Source organism: Notamacropus eugenii, chromosome 1, assembly GCF_028372415.1.
Source record: "Notamacropus eugenii isolate mMacEug1 chromosome 1, mMacEug1.pri_v2, whole genome shotgun sequence".
Classification (NCBI taxonomy): Eukaryota; Metazoa; Chordata; class Mammalia; order Diprotodontia; family Macropodidae; genus Notamacropus; species Notamacropus eugenii.
In genome coordinates, this window is record NC_092872.1 from 316,747,077 (window position 1) to 316,768,908 (window position 21,832).

General features: G+C 38.1%; 1 protein-coding gene across 1 annotated transcript in view; it reads right to left on the minus strand.

Annotated features, from left to right (window-relative positions):
• Window positions 1-3,885: 3,885 nt before the first annotated feature.
• PPP1R36 (protein phosphatase 1 regulatory subunit 36) overlaps window positions 3,886-21,832 on the minus strand; it is a 34,945-nt gene continuing 16,998 nt past the window's right edge. Inside the window, 8 exon segments of the mRNA XM_072629615.1 lie at window positions 3,886-4,135; window positions 5,729-5,920; window positions 6,007-6,185; window positions 6,579-6,621; window positions 11,105-11,239; window positions 15,510-15,608; window positions 18,184-18,250; window positions 18,347-18,444. Of these exon segments, the coding sequence (XP_072485716.1) occupies window positions 3,949-4,135; window positions 5,729-5,920; window positions 6,007-6,185; window positions 6,579-6,621; window positions 11,105-11,239; window positions 15,510-15,608; window positions 18,184-18,250; window positions 18,347-18,444 (1,000 nt within the window). The 3' untranslated portion in view covers window positions 3,886-3,948.

Below are 21,832 nucleotides of genomic sequence, written 5' to 3' on the forward strand. Positions count from 1 at the left end.
TAGAATGGAAGCTTTTTGAGACCAGGCACTCTCATTTTTTACCTTTATATTTACAGGCCTACCATAAAGTAGATGGCTAAGAAATGCTAGTGGAATTTAATTTGGAATAATGGTGAGTATCTATTTGAATTCTTTGGCCTAAGGCAGTCACAATTCCTAAACTTCATAAAAAGTCCAAATATTATCTGAGTGTGCCTAGGGGAGGTAGATATGGGGAGCTGGTCCTGAAGTCAGGATAACCTGAGATCAAAACCTCCCTCATACTCTTTCTAGCTATGTAACTCCAGGAAACTCAGTTTAGCTGCTGCCTACCTCAATTTCCTCATCTAAAAAAACAGGGATAATAATACCACCTGCCTTCCAAGGTGGTTTATCCAAATCTTAAAGTGCCATATAAATGTTAACTTCTTCTTATATGTTAGTATATTCAACATCAAATTCTACTACAAAAACATCATTACAACCCAAATTTCTACATAAACAAAATATCTAACAAGTTCTGGCTGATGGACCAGTAGCTGTTCAATTGTTTTCTGTTGCATCTGACTCTTCATGACTCCATTTGGGGCTTTCTTGACAAAGATCCTGGAGTACTTTACCATTTCCTTCTCCAGTTCATTTTACAGATGAGGAAACTGAAGCAAACAGGGTCAAGTGACTTGCCCGGGATCATACACATAGCAAGTCTAAGACTGGATTTGAACACAGGGAGATGAGTCTTCCTGACTCCAGGTCCAGTGCTCTATCCACTGTAGCCTAGAAGGACCGCAATATGAAAGAATTCAGGGAGAACTTTGCAAAAATATAACAAACCACTCTTGAATGATAGGGTCAGTTTTGGTGTTCTTTCATCTTAGAAATGAAACTGGAGAAATGCATCTAGGTTATTCTATAATTCTGAATTCTAATTTAAAATTTGTGAAGTTTTGGTATAAATTTGCTGGCCTTGGGATGCAATCCCATGTATTTTAGCTAACTTTTAAGTTCATAGATCTGGAGTTAGAAGGAAGGTTCTCTAATCCAACCCTCTCATTTTACAGATGAGGAAACTAAGGTCAGAGAGGTTAAGTGCCCTTAAGTTAGTAAAGCCCCAAATCACACAGTTCAAGAGTGAGTATTTAACTGTGTCCTATGATTCCAATTTCAATGCTCTTTTCATTGCATTAAGCTCCCTGACCTTCTAAGAAGTATATTTCAGAGCACTAATCAGCAGTTTGTATTCCAATTAGCGATCCTTTAAAACAAATCTGACAGTATTGAATGTAGCAAATTTAATACTGCTGTATTTATTTATTTAATAATACTGTATTACTTATATTAAAACATTTATAAATTTTTATTTATTTTTATTGTATTTAATAATATTGTAGTTTTTGGAGACTTTGATTACTGACAGGAGGGGAAGCAGGAGGTTAGGGCCAGAGGCTGGCTGCTTTGCCCTCCTCAGAAAGAGGAGGATAGTGGGCTAGAATTATATTTAAATATTGTTAATCTTGTTATCCTTTAGTCATTCAAGTCACGTCCAACTCTTTGTAGCCTCAAGGACCATATTATCTAAGGTATCTTTTTTTTTCCGTCAAAGACGCTGGAGTGGTTTGCCATTTCCTTCTCCAGTGGATTAAGGCAAACAGAGGTGTTCGTCAAACTTGTCTCAGTTTCTTCTTTTGCTCTGTTTCACCCTCCTCTTCTCCACACTACTGTCCTGCAGTGGACCTCTCCGTGTCTAGAAAGCCCTTTGTTCCTATTTTCACCTATAGAAATCTCCTGTATCTTTGAGTACCCACCCATTGCCACTTCCTTCACAGATTTCTCCTAGTTCTCTCCTAGTGAGAAATGATCTTTCTGCCCTTGTAATTCTCTTAAAAAGTGTCATTGTATGCACTTACCACATTCTGTTTGATGTTAGGCTTATCTGTGTGTCTTAATAGGGGTGTGCTAGTGTTTAACAACCTGCTCCCTGAGGGGGGGAAAGGAGATGAATGTTTTTTTTTAAGTTTAATTTGCTTTATTAACATTTTCTTCATCATTTTCTCAAGTTTAGACCAACAAAACAATAAAACCATCCCTGACTTGTAAGGTTTGCCAATTTCTGAGGTGAAAATGCTTCCCCTGAAAATTAACAGCAGACTTTGGAGAGTCAGCTGAGCTGGCTCCAGCACCTTCGTGCTTCCCTAACAGAGTGTAATATAAACTCTCTGAGAGCAGGGATCCTATCTTACCTAGCTCCCAATTTCCCTCAGGGGCTGGGCACAGTACTCCAGACTTATGTCTTCTTTAATAAATGTTTGTCAAATATGAATTTTCCCTTTTGAGGGAGGGACCATGTCTTGTATTCTTATGTGCCATAAGACCTAGCACAGTGTGAATCAAAGCTCAATAGATACTGACTAAAAAAAAAAATCTTAAAAACAAAGTTTTTGATCATGTCACTAACCTGGTCACAAATCATCATTGGTCTTTTGTTGCCTATACAATAAACTTCCAGCACTTTAACCCATTCAAGGATCTCCCTAAGACTGTTTTAACCTACCTTCTTTCCAGCTTGTCTTGTGCTACTCCTCTACATGTACCCTATGTTCTAATCAGACTGTACTCTCACTTATTCTATCCCAAATATATCCCAAGCAATTCCACTTCCATGTCTCTGGCCAGAGTCCCTCTTCTTCCCCACCCCCCATTATCCATCCTTCAAGGCCCGGTTCAAATGGTTCCTCTTCCGTGAAGTCTTTCCTGATCTTTCTCTTCATCTGAATTCCCATAAAGTTTTGCTTAAACCTATCTTGTGTCACTTTTCTGCATTCTACCTTTTATTACACTTCTTCAAATTCATGTCTTCTCTCTCCTAATGGATTGCAAGCTCTGAGGACAGGCATTATTATTCATCTCTGAACACTTAAGAAGTACTTTACACATAATAGATGCAATAGACATTTAATGGTTCAATGAAATACATTCCAAGGCTTTAAATTGGATAGCATTTATTTCATCCACAAAACAACTACTTCAACCAAAAGGATAACCTAAAAAAAATTGTAATATTAAAAATTAGTCTATTTTAACTTATCTAATAATTCAACTGTTTTGTTCAAAAGAAAAAATAAAATATATTATTCAAAAGAAATGACTCACTGTGAAACAATAACTAATTTGCCTTTTGCAATATATGTTTCAATGAAATACATTCCAAGGCTTTAAATTGGACAGCACTTATTTCATCCACAAAACAACCACTTCCACTAAAAGTATAACCTAAAAAATAATTTTAATATTAAAAATTAGTCTATTTTAACTTAATAATTCAACTGTTTTGTTCAAAAGAAAAAATAAAACATATTATTCAAAAGAAATGACTCACTGTGAAACAATAACTAAATTGCCTTATCATTACATTTACCAAACTTCCAAGTGTGTTACTCTACATCAGGGGTGGGGAACCAGCAGTCTCAAGGCCTTACCTGGTCTTCTAGGTCCTTGGGTGTAGCCTTTTGATTGAGTCCAAGTTTTGCAGAACAAGATCATTTTGTTAAGGGACCTTGTTCTGTGAAGTTTGGATTCAGTCAAAGGTCCACACTTGAAGATCTTGAGGGCCACATGTGGCCTCAAGGCTGCAGGATTCCCACTCCTGATCTACTTTATCACAAAATAATTATGAAAGTCAACAAATAGTTAATGAAATTCTTGAAACATAGGATTACATAAGCCCATCCATCTCATTACCTTCTGAAATTTCCCCCCAGTTCCTCCACTCAAAAATTTACTTTTTTTCTCTGTCATGCTCTTACAAGCATTACCTTGTGCATTGTAGTTCTTGGGACATCTAGTAAGATTTAATTTTTTAAAAAAATCTGATTACAAAAATAAGGAGACACCATCAGAATTACATACTTGAAGTTAGCAAATCAAAATAGTTTACTTCTATTGGAACTGAATTATAGAAAGGAACAGCAGTTATTTAATCAATAATCCTAGAGGACCTAGCGATTTCATAGCTAACTCTAATGTCTCTTGAACCTTGGCATTATTTTCACTCAACAGGGAAGCATTTCTCTTTGTAGGCTCTGGGGTCTGTTCTTGTTCATTGGGGAGGAGGGTAGAGGTGTTGAACAGGCTTCGAGGTTCCCCTAAGATGCCAACTCTGTGTAGAATGAAAGATTGTTAGAAGCTGAAACTGCACAGCAGAAGATTGAGGTTTTCAACATCAAAAATAATTCTCATTTCAGTAAACCACTGCAATTAACTTGCAGAGACACTCAAAACAAGATTCGACCACAAGAATTTTTACTAGAATTTCCCACATTTTCTAGTATTATCATAAGGATACATGTGACATCATTTTAAGTCAGTTTGGAATCAGAGAAACTACCAAGTATATTGGGAGCAACTTAATAGAATCTTAATAGAAGATACAATGGAATGGTGATCACATTCATTCAATCATTCCTCACCTTACTACTGACCCACTTACTTCTCCAAGATAAATATGCCTTCTCCTTACCTGGATTGTAATATTAAAGTGGGCATAAGCGGAGTAGCTAGGTGGCACAGTGGATAGAGCACTGGGCCTAGAGTCAGGAAGACTCATCTTCCTGAGTTCTAGTCTAGCCTCAGACACTTACTAGCTGTGTAAACCTGGGCAAGTCACTTAACCCTGTTTGCCTCAGTTCCTCATCTGTAAAACGAGCTAAAGAAGGAAGGGCAGACCTCCCCAGGATCTTTGCCAAAAAAAATTGGATGAGGTCATGAAGAATTGAAAACAGTCTTCTGTCTTTTTGCTGGCTCCAAGCCTTCCCTTCCCCAGTTCCATGGGCCTTCTCCTCTACCAGTCAGTGAACTGATTTTTAGATGGCCTATTTTCATCTTATTTTGTTGTTTCCTTGTTGATTTATTCAAGGGACTAATTTGTACCCCAAAAAGGGACCACCTGGCATGGCTAAATTTTTATAGTTAGTTTAATATCTAGTTTTGCCCTTCTTCTATGATCCCTTCTGTGACTCCTTTACATGTGCTAATTTGACTAGGAGTCAAATACCTATTTTTCATTAAACTCTTTGCCTTCAACCTGATGTCCTTGTTGTTGTTCAGTCGTGTCTGACTTTTCATGACTCCATTTGGGGTTTTCTTGGCAAAGGAACTGGAGTGGTTTTCCCATTTCCTTCTCATTTTATGGATGAGGAAACTGAGGCAAACAGAGTTAAGTGACTTGGTCAAGGTCACACTGTAAGTGTCAGAGGCTGGATTTGAACTCAGGGAGATGGGTCTTCCTGACTTCCAGACCAGTGCTCAATTCACTGCATCACTTAGCTGCCCTGCTTTGTAGCTCAATATAATTTCTCTCAGACCAATAAATTCAGGATCAAGTATTATATATACTATAGAGTTTTTGCCTGATCTTCTTGGCTAGCAAATTTTCTGTTCCTCAGTCCTCAAAAAACAACATTGTTTTGCAGCTCTCTGGTGCACTTATCACATAACGATTTTGCTTTCTAGTTATCTGCACTGGTGTCTTATCTCTACGAAGCATGAAGCTCTAGAAAGCTAGGGGCTCTGTCTTATTTTTAAACTCTGTAGCAACCCCAACCTAGAAGTCTGTAAATCCGTGGGTAATTTCTAAGTATTTCTTGGAGTTAAATGGATTGGAATAGACAAAGGTATAAAAGATCTAGCCATAACCACCCTGTCATTGCCTTTTTCTTTGGCTCATTCCACATCTACAAGGATTGACACTTACACTGGCATGACAACTGAGTCATAGCTGACCAATTCTTTTTGGCCAGATTGTTTAAGGCGGACACCCATACGGCCACGGCTCTTCTCAAAGAGATGCTGAGCATGTTCTTTAGGGGACGGTAGAAGAGTAGATAAGGCTGGAGAGCGTAGATGAATTGTTGTTTTTATTGCTGGACGTTTGGCCATCATCCTCCTTCAGAAAAAAAGAAATAAAGCTTCAGCTTGGGCTGTCCTGTTTTGTTATTTCCTTGTATGTAATAAAAACTAAAAGGGCCATACCTGAATTGCACAAAAGTCATTCTTCTCTTTTCCTCACTGAATTCTTCATCCTCCCGCCTCCTTCTTGCACTGTTGAACATATTAGTACGAAAGAGCCTACCTATTTCTTCATCAATCTCTGTCAGGTACTCACGTCGGAACACTACCCAAGCTACATACGTACAGAAGGTGAAGAATGCCTATGATAAAAAAGGATAGTCTCAACTCACAACTGTGATAAACAATGCCAATTATGGTATAAAAAATGTTGCGTGTGATAGGAAGTCCATCCAACCATCAGATTATCCAATAATCTCCATGAAGTAGCGTACAGGTAACAAGTAGCACTTGTTTTGAAGTTATGCGTGCAGTTTGCTTGAGTGGTTGCAAAAAATAAGGCACTGAAAAAAATAATGACTTTATGTGTCATGTCTTTGACATTTCCCCATTAAAGTTTTCCTCATATAGCAAGCTACAGAGAAATCTGGCTCTGCATTGGTGAAGGAAGTACCCACCTCAGTGAACTCATGGATCCTTAAAGTACAGAGATAAATCTGGTCAGAGAAAACGTTCCATCAATGTACCTTTCTTACCTCAAAGAACTTCCAGTCTTTTTGTGTATCTGAAACCTTTTCCCTGAAACATAAAGAAAAACCAAAGGTTAATACCAAATGATGTATTTTTGACATCCTGAACAAACAAACAAAAAAGCTAACGTTGGCAAATAATATCAGAAAATAATCTGAAAATTAAAGTTTTCCCCTCTAAAGGACCTTTTCATCATGAATCTTAGTCTCTTCTCTACATACTTACACAGTCAGTTGAATACTATAAAATTGTTTGAGCTCTGAGCTTTAATTAGGGTGAGGTGATCAGGGCTTTGATGCTAGGGGGTCAAATTTAGAAAGTGCTGGTAATACTTTCACTCCACCAGGAAGAAGCAACAAAGCTTATTACCTAGTTAGCAGGAATACCTAATTTTAACAGGAAGCTACCAGATGGCAAGATGCAGCAGGCTCTTTCCTCATCCTATCCACACATCTGGGACCCACTTAGCCAAATTTGAAGAGGTCTGTGACCAGGTTGGCAGCAGGATTATGCATTTTTTTTGTCCACAGTAATTCTCTCCCTTTATTTTTTTTACAGAAAAAATAGTGAGTTTATTAACAATTTAGAAATCCTTGATTAAACTATAGTAATCCAATCCAACATGCTTTAAAATTTTTAATTTAAATACAAAAAGAACACCAATCCATATAAAAAATAAAAAGAGGAAACTATACAATTCTTAATTTCAATTTCATACTGCTGTTTTTAAAAAGTAAATAATAATCCTACAAGTTACTTTCAAAACTCTCCAATTTGTGCTTCCTTTTCAAACTTCCCTCAACTCTCTACTGTGTATTTTTTTAATTTTTAAAATAATTTTTAAAATTTATTTTTAGTTTACAACATTCAGTTCCACAAATTTTTGAGTTTTAAATTTTCTCCCCCCCCCCCCAAAAAAATGGCATGCAATTTGATACCGGCTCTCCATATACATTCATATTAAACATATTTTCACATTGGTCAGTTCTCTCCCTTTATCCCCTACCTCCAGAGCAGATGACGTCTCAGGGTCTCTATCTCCCTCCTCCTCCTCAACCCTAAGCATGCTTCATTTTCATTCACGTCACTTGCCCCGCAGCACATTTACTGTTCTATTTAATCTACAATACAACCTTCAATATGTTGTCAAAAAAGGAGAATTAACATTTTCAGTGGATCTTCATTAGCTCAGACTTCCTAGTTTACTCAGATCCTGCCAGCTCTTAGAGGGTTCTGATAAAAAATCAAGGGATAAACATAATACTTAAGACAAACCTGGGTAGGGAGATATCTCTAAACTTTGGGCAGAGTAGCACGATGTACGTTTTATGAAGGAGACATCAGAACTGGAAGATATTGGGGAGGAATCAGAGATGCAGAGTTAGGGGTTAAGAGGGACAAAGAATGAGAGATAAGGCACAGGATGTGATGATGGTTGTAGGTCATGAAAAAAAGGAGAAACTTTCACTTTCAGTGAAAGAAAGTGAGACTTGAGAGAACCTTCTGTCACCAGCATTAGTCAGGAAAATTTACATTCTGTCTCTTTTAGGCAGGTTTCCTACAGGAATTATTGCAAAGTCACTGTTAAGGAAAATGAAGCTATACCCTTGGTTGAATTTCACCTTGCTGTCCTCCTTCCTGAAGGTCCAATGAATTTTGTCCTGGCCTCAAGGAAGAGGTTCAGGGTATAGGCATCTACTTTCCCGACAACAGCCCAAGCAGGCACAGGCCAGACCCAGGTCATTTAGAGACTGATCTGAGGTTGCAATCTACTCTGTGTCAGGTCTGAATATCTTGTTACGTCCAGTATCCCTGGGATAAACTTAGAGTTTCCTTATAGCTACAGTCCCTGGGTTGGCCCTGGAAGTAAACCAGCATCCCCAGGAATTTTCCTGAATCCCTTGGAACCCCTGCAACCAGAAATAATCTATCTCCTACATTGGCCTCTAAGGGTCTGAGCCAAATCCCTGCCAATACTAAGATATATGGCTAGCCAAGGATTAGGAATGCCAAGAAAGGGACATAATGTTATAGGGCACTCTCTTCCTTCTAATATGTTTATGATCTTTGTTGCACCAACTTCTATGTATCAAATCCCAGTCCTAAATCAACTTGCAAGTCTTTCAGGGGGAAAAATTACTTTTTCTGCAATGTTTTCTTGGCAAATACATACATACATACATCCTCCTCTCTCTATAGTGTGTGTGTGTGTGTGTGTGTGTGAGAGAGAGAGAGAGAGAGAGAGAGAGAGAGAGAGAGAGAGAGAGAGAGAGAGAGAGAGAACATAAGAATTCTTCCAGGGTAACAAACAGATAATCAGAATTTCTTCAATACAGCCAACTAAGGTTCTTGTGCGGCATTTCAGCACTTCCACTTCCTCTGCCAGCTGAAACCAGAGACCACAGGGGCAAGTATGCAAAATGTAGGGGGTGGGGTGGAGAGAACTTAAGGGAGGAAAGGGGGAGGGAGAAGGGCAAGGGTGGAGGGGTGGGTGGCACGGGAGGAACAAATCAAACTATGTTTTAGGAAAGCAATGTCCACTTGTATTCTGGGAATCAGTTTAGAGCAGCCCTTATTTTAGATGACCTAGTTTTGCCCATTCCCAAAGCATGTGGAGCAGCATAGGCATCTGTTTAAGGCCTGGAAACAATGACAGTAACAACAGAGGAAAAAACAACTTCCTTTAAAAAAACAAACAGGCAAAGAAAAAAAAAAGTCTGAGGACACAAACCTCTCATTCTTTAACCTCCCTCCCTCCCTCCCTCCCTCTCTCTCTCTCTCTCCCTCTCTCTCTCTCTCTCTCTCTCTCCTCATCTCTTTCTCCCATACATTCTTCTTCCCTTCCTCCTTTTCTCTCTCCTCTCCTCCCTCTATCTCTCCATAAAGTTACATAATTTTCTATCTAGTACTTAAATAAAGTAATCTTTTCCCTCTTAAGTCTCTTAAGCTTTGCACTGTCTTTCATAAAGGCCCAGAACAGAGAGTTCCCTAGAAACTAGTATGGTTTCAACCTCAGCAAGTTCAAACAGGGCTCATAAGAAACAATACATTTCCTAAAAACAGCTGAACCGAGAGAGTTTGGCTGATAGCAAAACTGCAAATGGTAATTAAATTCCTTAGGTTTCATTGCTATTTGTTATTGAAAACTCTCTTTCCTGAGTCCTTTGTCCTTCATTGATCCCTTACCCACAAACATCTTTATTTATTTAGAACCATCCTAAGGAGAGTGTAGGGTCCAGGGTCATCCATCTGTACGGGGTTCAGCGTCTAGTCCAATCTCCATTTCCCAAGCTCCCTTTCCAGCTTTCTCTCCCAGAACAACAATTCTGCCCCAATGAAATCAGGTTAAACTGAACATCACAGACAATTTGGACCAAGTTGATGTGTGTTTTTTTTTGAAAGTCAAGGCCTTCTAATCTGATGCCATAGAATGTACACAGAGTGTGGTCCATACAGATCTGGGTCATTTGTTTTTGGGGCTGACCTGACAAAGCTATGTATGCTAATGCTATGGAGTAATTTTCTAATTTAGCTAAAAGAACACAAATACATTTTTCTTTAAAAAAACAACAACATTTATAAAGAAATCATAGAAGTCCCTGTAAAACCAAGAATGCAAAGCTTTGCATCTATAAAAGTCAGACCCTCCTAGTTCTAGGAAGACATGAAAGCACAAAATTAACACCCCCAAAATTGCTAGTTTCAACTGTAATTTCTGTGAAATCTCGAATTCAGCCTCAAAGATGAATAATAGCAAAAGTAGAGTCAGCCCAACATTAAAATTATGTCTATTAGAAAAGGAGAAAAGTCAGAATATATGCTTGAAAAGCACCCCTAGGGATGTTAGCTTATTCACATCATATGGAAGTTGAATTAATAATAATGTACTGACATCAGCTAATTACATGGAAGGCAGACACCACTGCATGGCTCCTACTCTTTCTAAGAAGTAAGCTGGTCTCTAGGAAGCAGGAAAATTAAATACTATGGGAAGTAGTGTCCTCTAAATAATGGGACTTCCCAGGTTGGTAATTCTGTTGACAGTTATCTACTTCTAAAAATTTGGACCAACATATGAGAGAAAAAGTGAATAAGAATGAATAGGCAAATCCCAATGAGGACCTTAGGAGATTGACTAAACAATTCATTAAACTTTTTGCTATGAATTAATTTAAGTGTATAAATATTTATTAAACTAGTTTATTTGGCCATGTTGACACGTTAAAATTCAATAAAACATTTAAGTTAAGGGGAAAAAAAACACCACAGTTTGAACATATGGAACCCATATATAGCCTACAGTGTGGAAGTCACTGAAAAGAATGGAGGCCTAAGAAGAGCTCTGGAACTAGAGTCAGAAGAAGACCTGAGTTTGAATTCTGGTGCCACTATTTACTATTTGTATGATGTTGATCAACTCAGTTATCCAGTTTATCTGTAAAAGGAAAAGGTTGGACTGGAGTGAACTCTAAGGGCTCCTAAGACCCTACAATTCTATAACTACTTAATTTTTTAAAGTGTATTTACTCACTTTCCACAGGCCATGTGATGCTTGTCAGGCATCCCCAAACCTAAAACAAGGATACAATATTTCTGGGCAAGGTATTTCTGTGACTCTTGTAATCTCTCAATAACTAATTCCATCTCTTTTTTCTCTATGTGGCTCCTGAAAAAAAATCAAACAAGTTATAGTTAAAACTCCATAAACGATAAGAATTACAGCAAGTCTGAAAAGACCAATCTGAATTAAAGTAAAGCCCAAGTTGTAGGCTTTTTTGAAAGAAATACAGTTTTCCAGTGTTTAAGTAACTATATAATAATTATATAGCACTTTAGGGATTGCAAGGCACTTTCACCACAATAACCTTGTATGGCAGGTGTTACCAATATTATCACAGAGTCTTATAGGTCAAAAGATCCACACATGTCTCCAAGAGGAAAATCTGTCAATAAACATTTATTAAACCCATACTATGTTGTAGGTTCTGTGCTAAGTGCTGAGGATACAGAAAGGCAAAAAGATAGTCCCTGGACTCAAAGGGCCACAATGTAATGGGGGAGACAACAAAGAAACAAATATATACAAAGCAAGCTATATGAAGGATAAATAGCAAATAATGCAAAGAGGAAAGAAACTAGAATTCAGAGGAGCTGGGAAAAGTTTCCTGTAAAAGATGAGATTTTGTGGTTCACCCCTTGTTCTCCAAGAGCACCAATGACATCTGGAGGGTGATATCTTGATTTGCAAGTGAATTGGATTTAAGTGAGGCAGAGCTCTGCCGGGTCATCAGCCTCAGTCTCTCCTCCAGAGTCATCAGGGTCCAATGGCAAGATATAAGTCAAGACAATTGGTGCTGGCCCAGGATGCAGTGAGAGACCTTGGCCTTTTTAAGATAAGGTCTTTCTGAGGTCTCAGTTTGTCTGAGACAATGAGCATTCAATGATTAAAGGCTAGGTGAAAAATGAGACAAAATATGGTCTAGTTTGCCTTTAATCAGTCTAGGAGGGGAAGGTCCTTAGAATTTCTGGCCAGGAGAGAAAACAATTTCTATTTGCACTCATTCTGAGTCATTAAAACCCAAACAATGAGCAAATGAGGTTAAGGCTGGAATCTATGATTGATTGGCTAATCAATGAAAGCCAGAGTGATTTGAGTTTAAAGGCACAGTTTTAATTGAGACTTTAGTTGGCAATCTTTTGGAGGAGACAAGATGGAATGGAATGACCTGCACATAGAAGGGTTAACTTTGATAAGGAGTAAGGCCACTTCATCATGTGAGCAAGGGATAAAGGAGGAGATAGTGACAGAAGACATATGAGTGATATGAGATAAGGAAGAGGAAGGAAGAGGAAGCTCATGGCAAATGGCCTCATTTTTTTTTTTTTTTTTGTAAAATGTGAAGCCATGGGAGGCTTGAGGAAGTATGAAAAGTTTTTCAAGAGCTGCTGTGGAGAGTAGGATAGAGAGTTGATAAGAAAAGTGTGTGATAAGGCCTTGCAGCAGTGAGGGACCAGTTGAGGTAGCATAACCTCTGTTGGTAGCAGAACCAGTCAGAACAGTTGAGTAATGTTCTCTACCTTCATTAAGCAGCATGTGTAGGATGTGAGACTCACCTAATTTACCTTTGCAAGGTTACTAAGTTAGATCAAAAAATGGTGTAGACATTTTACATTGAAAATTCAGTAAGGCATGTAGCAAAGATGTCTCACATGATATCCTTGTGAATATAGAACTATGGGCTGGATCAAGGTATACTTAAGTGAATTCATAGCTGGCCCAACAATCTGAATGTCAATCAAAGATGATTTGTAGGCAAGACTGCTGAGGCACACTAGTTCTTTGGTCTAGTTTTGTTCAACATCTTCATCAATTGCCTGTATGTGAATCATTTTTAGCGTTGGAAGGCACCCTCTCAGAAGCCCTTTATTCTGACTCCCTCATTCTACAAATGAGGAAATCAAGGGCCAGAAGGTAAAGGACTTGCCCAACATCAGTTAAGATCTTAAATGATAGGGGCAAGACCTGCACTAGGTAATCTGCTGCCAACTACAGCACTCTTTCCACTATATTATATTACCTCTAATCCAACCTTTTCATTTTATAGGTAAGGAAACTGAGGCCTGAGACATTAAGTGATTTGTCCAAGACCACTTGGGTAGTGACTAAGTCAATAATTCAAACCCAGGGTCTTCTGAGTCCTAAATCCAGCATATGACTAAGTCATACTGCCAACCTTATTAAATCTTGGGATGACACAAAACTGGTAGGGACAATTAATGAGAGATACCAAAGCCAACACCCACCAAACATTTCAGCAACATGGACATATAAAACAAATCTAACAAGATAAAATTCAATAGGGATAAGTGCAGTCTGGGCACTTTTGCTAAAAAAAAAATTAGTTGATAAGTATGAGACAGGTGAAATGTGGTTTAACAGTAGAGTCACCCATGTGAAAAAGAAGCCACTTTAGTTGACTATTAGTCCAATATAATCAGTATGATGTGAGTTTCAGAAAAGTTAATTTCACCTTGGGCTTCATGAATTAAAGCAGAGTGTAGATCAGACCTGAACAACCTGAAGCCCATAGGCGACTTATAGCCCTCCAGCCACTTGCAGAAAGCCAAAGGATTTCGGGCGGCATGTGAAAAATGTAGAGGAAAAATATCCTTTGGATATAGAGGAAATCCTTTGGTGTGCTGCAAGTGGCCTGCAGGCCACAGGTTGTACAGGTCTGATGTAGATCGAGGGTGATAATGCTGTCTAAATCTCTTCTTTGAGAAGAGACATTGGCTGGTCACTGAGTTTAGTTCTAAGTGCCCCATTTCAAGAGAGGTATAGACAAAGTCAAGCATATGAAGAGGAGAGGGGGTCCCAGGGTGAAAGGGATTCATAACCATTCCATGTAAAGCAGGACTAAAAGACCTGGGAATATGTAGTTTAGAGGAGAGATGTCATTAGGGACATGATGGGACTTAATTACCATCTTCAAACATTTGCAAAGTTTATGAAGAAGATGGATTAAACATATTTTGTGACTTCAGAAACCAAGATTAGGATGGATGAATAGATATGAGGATGTGATGTTCTTACTTTTTAGCACATTCCTCATTATCACTTAATAAGACACTTGAGTTCCATATCACTCAAAGGGGTAAACAGAGTCTATTTGTCTACTTGTCAAGAAGGGTATAAGAGGGAATTCTTACATCAAGGAGGGGGATGGACTAGACCAGAGATTTTTAAGCTTTTTTTTTTTTTTTTGGTCATGGACCTCTCTGGCAGTCTGGTGAAGCCTATGAATCCCTTCTCAGAATGTTTCAAAATGCATAAAATAAAATACATAGGATTACAAAGGAAATACATTATAGTGAAATACAATTATCAAAAATATTTTTTAAAAAAAAAACCAAGTTCCCAGACCAATCCCTGGTTAAGCATCCCCAAACCAGACTAAGTTCTCAATCCTATGATCAAAGTCTGCTTATCAAGATCTTTTTCAAAATGTGTCTTATTTCTCTGAAGACATCCAAAATATTCAACTCAATAAGCAAGAGTGCAATGGCTGGATTTAGTTCTTCTTTATGAGACAATTCTATTTGTATCCATTATATGAACTTTTTAATCTATAGTTTTAACTACACTGACATGAAATATAACCTCCAAATGAGTAGCATATTTGAAGGACTTTAATTGTAGCTGCATCCATGAATTAATTATTAATCTGATACTTTACAAACCTGTTCTCAGTTCTACATTTAATTATCAAGAAATGCTTTTAAAGTTCCTCAATGGGCACATAAGAGTTTTGCATTGTCAAAATATTTTGCATCTAGGAAATAAATGCAACTTATACTCTGAGAACATGGATATACTCAGTCTAGGTTTACTGACAAGGTACATGGAAAGTTCCAATAGTTTGCCAAAGGTCACAGGGCACTTCAATAGAATTGCTGGCATTTGCTCTCCTCATTCAAAATATTTTAACTCAGGGAACACAACATTAAGCATGCTGCTTAAAGTGGTAGTTGGCTTGGTATAAAGTATCCTGAAAAGTAACAAATTTTTTTTGGCCCAGAATGTTCTTTTTTGCAATGACCATTCACCTTGAGGATCCTGGTGGGTTTTTTATGCAGCACAAATCCTTTTGGAAGAGATGTCTGAATATAGATGATGCTTGAAAAAAGGAAACCAACAGACAAATAAATCCCAGTGGACTCAGGGTTGTTTGTTTGTCAACTGGCTATTGATAAAGTGACCCTCTCAATTATTCACTGTCTTAAGACTCACATGATTCCCCCATGTTGTAAGTTGACTTATCATATACCACACTGAGAACTTTTTACAATATAAGCACCCTCTATGTTACATGAAGATTAATTTGGGGCAATAACAAAGGCAATAACTAAGAAGCAATAGATCGATTCCTACTTACGCCATGTAGCTTTTGGGCTTCTTTTCCAATGAAAGTTTTTCCAGATAGTGAGATAAATAGTATAACAATGCCATGAGGAATTCATCAAGATTCTTATTCCTACAGAGAAATACAATAATGATCACTGTCAACCATTTCAGGTACAAGAATTCCTAGTAACAAAACATATGGCTAGTGGATAATATGGATGAAAAATACAGACACAAAAAGAAACCCATATGATCAGCTCTATTTTTAGTGCAGGTTGATATCAGTCTATAAAGCAGATTTTATGGGTAAAATGACTTGGTTTACATAGCTAATAAGTATTGGAGGTAGGGTTTGAACCAAGGTCTTCCTAACTTCATGTCCAGCACTCTATCATCTGATATATTGTTGTGCCTCTGTGACTAATTTATCTTTTAAAATACTATATTCTATAATGGTTGACAAGATAGACTTATAAAGCAAAACATTTTTGAGAGAAGGTATCAAATACCTATTTGACATCTCCCTCATTAGTCTTTAACCATAGACCACAATCTCCAATGTAACCTTTTGTGAGATTTCTGATTTTTCTTCCCTTGACTAAATTTCAAATTTTTATCCTGTCACATTGTTCCCAAATCATCCCAGGCATTCTTCCATATAAAAGAATTAAAGATGTATATATTGAGTTATTCGATGTACTAGGCAAGAACAAAGAAATACAAAATTCATATTTATTAAAACAGATATATGATCATAGATTGAGATCAAAAGGGACCTTAGTCAGAGGCCATCAAGTCCAACCCTTTTATTATGTAGAAGAGGAAAATGAGGACATGCCCACATAGTGAGGTAGGACTTGAATCCAGGTCTTCCTCCAAGTCCAGGGCCCTAGTCATGTGATATCATATGAATGGGATTAATACATGAACACCAAAGCAAGATTGTATTTGACAAACAATTACATTAAGGCCTTGGTGGAACAGCTAGAAATTCTAGGGAGAAAAGAAAAAGTTCCAAAATGAACCTTCTACCACTTAGTCAATGTAAACTGGGGAGAGCATTTTTCAAATACAATTTCCTGAATTTCAAATACCTGAAAAGTATTTATGCTATGGAGAGAGAAGAAAGAGATAGCTAGCAGGGATTATAATACTAATAATCATATTTATTTATCATTTTAAGGTTAAGTAAGATGTTTTCCTCTAAATAACCCTGTGAGGTAGAGAGTACAAACATCACTATTTAAGAGAAAAGGAAAATAAGACTCATAAGGTATTAGGGGTATAAGCTCAGTTTCATAAGGACAATCTCAGGCAGGTAAAAGTGAGGACCTCTAAATCTTAGCGTTCTCATGAGGCCCCCCCAGGGAACAGCTGGGGATTGAGGCGAGAAACACAGGCTATCTTGTGTATTTCCACCTCTTCTCAGTTGGAAACTTGCTGGGGAGAGCATCCCACCCTTGAGATTGGCCTGTGGTCTGAGCACACCTGTTGTTGACTAGCTAGGGGCTGAGAGCAGGCACGGTATTCACGTGCAAACTATGTGGCTGGGAGAGCTTAAGTAGGGACAGAAAAGCCTGAAGATGTTCTTTGCACTGAGGGGCCCTTAGAGGAAGGAGGGTCCCTCCCCTCTTCTGCTCCCATCCTCCTGCTGTATGATCCTTGCCCCTTGGGAGGAGGAGGATTCCTCTCTCCTGAGGAAGAATTCACCCTGCACATGTAACCAAGACCCTGAATAAAGCCTAACCCTTGTTCGACTCTGGAAAGTCTCTTCTCTCAATACATTTATCCAGTTGGCCTCCGAAGGCCTGTGAAAGGTGAGTAGACTCGGGTAGCCCATCGGCCTCTAGGCCGAACAATAAGGATTCATGTATTACATAGCTCGTGAGTATTGGAGCCAGAATTCAAATTTAGCTCCACTGATTGATTTCTTTATGGGTTTGTTCGGGTCTTTTGTTGGTACTGTTGTTTTGTTTCTTTGGAGGCAATTGGGGTTAAATGACTTGGGCAGGGTCACATAGCTAATAAGTGCCTGAGGCTGCATTTGAACTCATGTCCTCCTGACTTCAGGGCAGGTGCTCCTAGCTGCCCCAAGCTCTACTGAATTCAAGTAGAACCATCTTTTTACTGCATTAAGCTGCTTTCACCTCCTTTGTTGTCCTTTGCTTGTTTTATTAACCATGACTTTAGTTATATTGAGGGAGGTAGGGGGTGGAGGTAGGGGAATTGTCAGTAGAGAATATTTTCATAGGTTAAATATGAACACAAATTACATTTAAAAGGACCCTTAAATAAACTTTTTATTGTGCAGTCATCAGGTAAGTTAGAGACCCCTGATCCTCAATAAACAGATTTTTAGCAAGTGGTCCTTGTGCTCTCTCTCCCCCCTCTCCTCTCTTCTCAGAGCTTTTAGCAGAAGTGAGCATTATACGTAAAAAGAATCTTTCATGGAACCTTGCCAACATATTCTAACATTCTGTAAATTATATAGGGCCCAAATTATAAGGAGGTAGTAGCTCCACAATATACGTAGCAATAAGCACACATAGTAAAGGTCCTTCTCCCTCCAAAAAGGATTCTAGATTCAGAGTGGGAAGGTCCCTTAGAAGTCATGGGGACTCCAGCCTCTTTATCAATCACCGTCCTCTTTCAATGAACCTTGCCATCACTTATCAATATAGATTATTGCAAACATCACCATTTACCTCATAAATGTTGTAAAGGAATAGATACGCTGCATTTCAGTGTCTTGTAATAAAAACAAGGCAACATCTGAAAAAGAAGAAGAGGGAAAGCTGAAGAACCAAGCAAAAAGTTGTGTCTCCAGTAATAATTGCAAAGAGGATAGATGAAAAGATATTGACTCACATTTAGCATCATCCAGAGTAACCTTGTCATCCTTTGATTGTTTGTCAATTCCTTTGGTTGATTTCTCATCTCTTTTAGAAAATCTTTTCTCAGACAACCTATTAATGTTCAATGTAAATGTTTAGAAATGTTTTAGCTGCAATGAAACTTCTGAAAAAAATACAGAGGTGTGAGTACATAGTAATCAGGGGCTATTTTTTTTTGTTTGTTTGTTTGTATGTGATTAGCTTCATAAAGAATTCAACCCTGAAGGACAGTAAGGGCTTAGGATTAGTCCAGCTGCCAAACTTTCTCTCTATGGGATATAGGATACTCTCCTTCTTCAGGCCCTGGACCCCACATAAGTTCAGGAGTCTTTGGATTGATGCCATCTCTTCTGCCTAGTCTCTCTGAAGATCTGGAATTCCATTAGGACAGAGTCACCACTGTCACCACCACCACCATCATCATCTCTGTTCCTCTGTCAATTGATTACTAGAGATTGGTTAAATATTAAACATAACTTTTTTTCCCTAAACTATGTCCAGAGCAGAAGTGAACAGAAATAACAATAATATATCACATTTATATGACTCTTTGAGATTTACAAATTACTTTCTTGATAACAACCTTGTGAGGTAAGAAGTACATATTTTATCATTCCTATTTCACAGACAGAGGTTCAGAGAGAAGTGACTTTCCCAAGATCAGACAACTAGTGTCAGAAGTAGGATATGAATCCAGGTCTCCCTGATTCTAAGTCTAATGCTCAAAATTTCACTGTGCTCCTAAAAACAAATGAAAATAAGGTACACAGAGTTCAGGTTCCAAGAGGTTCTGAGGAGCTAAGATGGTGGAGTAGAAGTATCTAACTCTCCCAATATTCCCCTCTAAGCAACTGTAAAAATAATGTTATCAGATTGAATTCTGGAACAGAATAGCTAAAAAAAAGTTTGGGGTGAGATATTTTCCTAATATAAGACAACTTAAGAGATTGGCAGGCGAGGTCTATGACTTTGGGGTAGGACTGGCCTGGAGTGCACATGGTAGCAACACCAGCTGTGGACCTTTGAGGCTGTGGCAGCAAGGAGATTGGACAATTGGTAAGAAAGAGACCATAGGGACCTCCTGTGCAGATGTGGGTCAAAAGACTGAGTGCTGCTTGGAAACTCCATTACCCATTACCCTGCAACTGGGTTGTAGTTCAAGGATAGAGATGATGAGTGCCTGCAGTCATAAGGGAGAAAGGGCCCTTCAGAGGTACCCCATACCTCCCAGGATCACAACACTTTAGAAACACCAAAAACTTATAGGCCCCCAGAATTAGCTGTGAAAAAAATAAAAGCCTGAATCTTGGAACAGTATCACAGCTCCCTACCCCAAGATGAGCAGAATCCAACCCTGCCACAAAGTTCAAAGTCAAGAAATAAACTGGAAATATGAGCAAATAATGAAAAAAAGAATCTGACCATAAAAAACTACCATAGTAACAAGGAAGCTCAAGATCCAAATTCAAAAGAAGACAACATGAAAACATCTACAAGCAAAGCCTCAAAGTAAAAAACAAAAAACAACAAAAAAAAATGCAGATTGGACAAAAACTCAACAAGAATTCCTAGAAAATTCTTTTAAAAGAGCAAAAAAAATTATTCTAAAAATCAAATAAGAGTGGTAGAGGAAAAACTGGGGAAAGAAATGAAAAAAATGCAAGAAAACTATGAAAAGAGCATTAATAACTTGGTAAAAGAGGCACAAAAAAATAATAACTTCTTAAAAAGCAGAATTGGCCAAATGGTAAAAAAGGTACAAAACCACCCTGAAGAAAGTAATTCTTTCAAAATTAGTATCAATAAACAAATTAGAGTAGGATGGAGAAAAAAATTACCTGTCAAATCTATGGATAAGGAAAAAGTTTTTGAGTAAACAAGAGTTAGAGAAGATCGTAGATGGTACAATGGATAATTTTAATTATGTAACTTTTAAAAGTTTTTACACATACAAAATCAATGCAGACAAAATTAGAAAGAAAGCAGGAAACTGGAGGAAATTGTTTAGAGCAAGTTTCTCTGATAAAGGCCTCATTTCTCAAGTATATAGGAAACTGAGTCAAACTTATAAAAATAAGAGCCCTTCCCCAATTGATAAATTGTTAAAACAAATGAACAAGCAGTTTTCAGAAGAAAACATCAAAGCTATCAATAGTCATATAAAATGCTCTAAATTGCTAATAATTAGAGAAATAGAAATTTGTGATTGTTGTCCTTTGTACACTTGAAGAGAACCAAAATGACATCACCATGTGAGGGTCAATGTACAATGTGTCCGACTGTGATGGATCAGACCAATACAAGCTCAGAAGGGTCTACCACTGCTTGAGCACAGACAGTCCATGTGAATATTTGGAATGGAGAAGTCTCTGCATTTGTGTATCTCATGTTTCTTTTGAGCTACTGAAATCCTACTTTGCATATTTTTTGATGTTGGTGGTCCTGTGCCAGTGTCTCCCATGTCTCAATCAATTTCAAAGTTCTTCAGAGAGACTTTGAGAATGTCCTTGTATGGCTTCTTTTGACCTCCACATGAGAGCTTGCCTTGTGTAAGTTCTCTGTTAAATAGTCTTCTAGGCAAACATATGTTTGGCATTTGAATAGTGTGACCAAGCCCATCAGAGTTGTGCTCTCTGCAGCAGAGTTTGAATGCTTGGGAGTTCAGCTTGAGAAAGGAGCTCAAAGTCCATTACCTTATCTTGCCTTATCTTCAGAATCTTCCTAAGACAATTCAAATGGAAGCAATTCAGTTTCCTGGCATGGCAGTGCTAGACTGCCCAAGTGTCACAGTCATTAGGTCAGCACAATGGCTCTGTAGGTCTTCAGTTTGGTAGGCAGCCCAATATCTCCTCTTCCATAGTTTCCTTCAAAGACTCTGAGCTAGCTTGGAAAATCTGTGTATAAACATTATCATTTCTGTGTACATACCTGGAAAGTATTACTGCCAAGTAAGTAAACTTATCCACAGTATTTAAAATTTCTCCATTTGTCACACCTGATAATTCCACGTATGGATGGTGCAAAGCTGACTAGTGAAGAACCTCTGTTGTCTTGGTATTGTCAGGCCAAAATTAGCATAAGCACAAAGAATCAGTCCATACTCCGCTGAATCTTAGCCTCAGAGACTGTGAGTGCATAATCATCTGCAAACAAAAAGTCATGCACCAACTCTTCCTCTACTTTAGTCTTGGCTTGTAGACTTTTTAAGTTAAATAATTTACCATCAGTGTAGTAGATGAACTAGATGCAGTTTTCATTCATGGAAGACATCTTGACAACACTGCATGGGAGCAAGCACACCACCCTGCTTCACTCCACTGGTGACTGGCAAAGCTTGAGAATATCATCCACTATCCAGGACCTGTCCAAGCATGCCACCATGGAACTGGCATACAATACGGATAAACTTCTCTGAGTAACCAAATTTTGTCATAATCTTCCACAAACCCTCATGATTGAG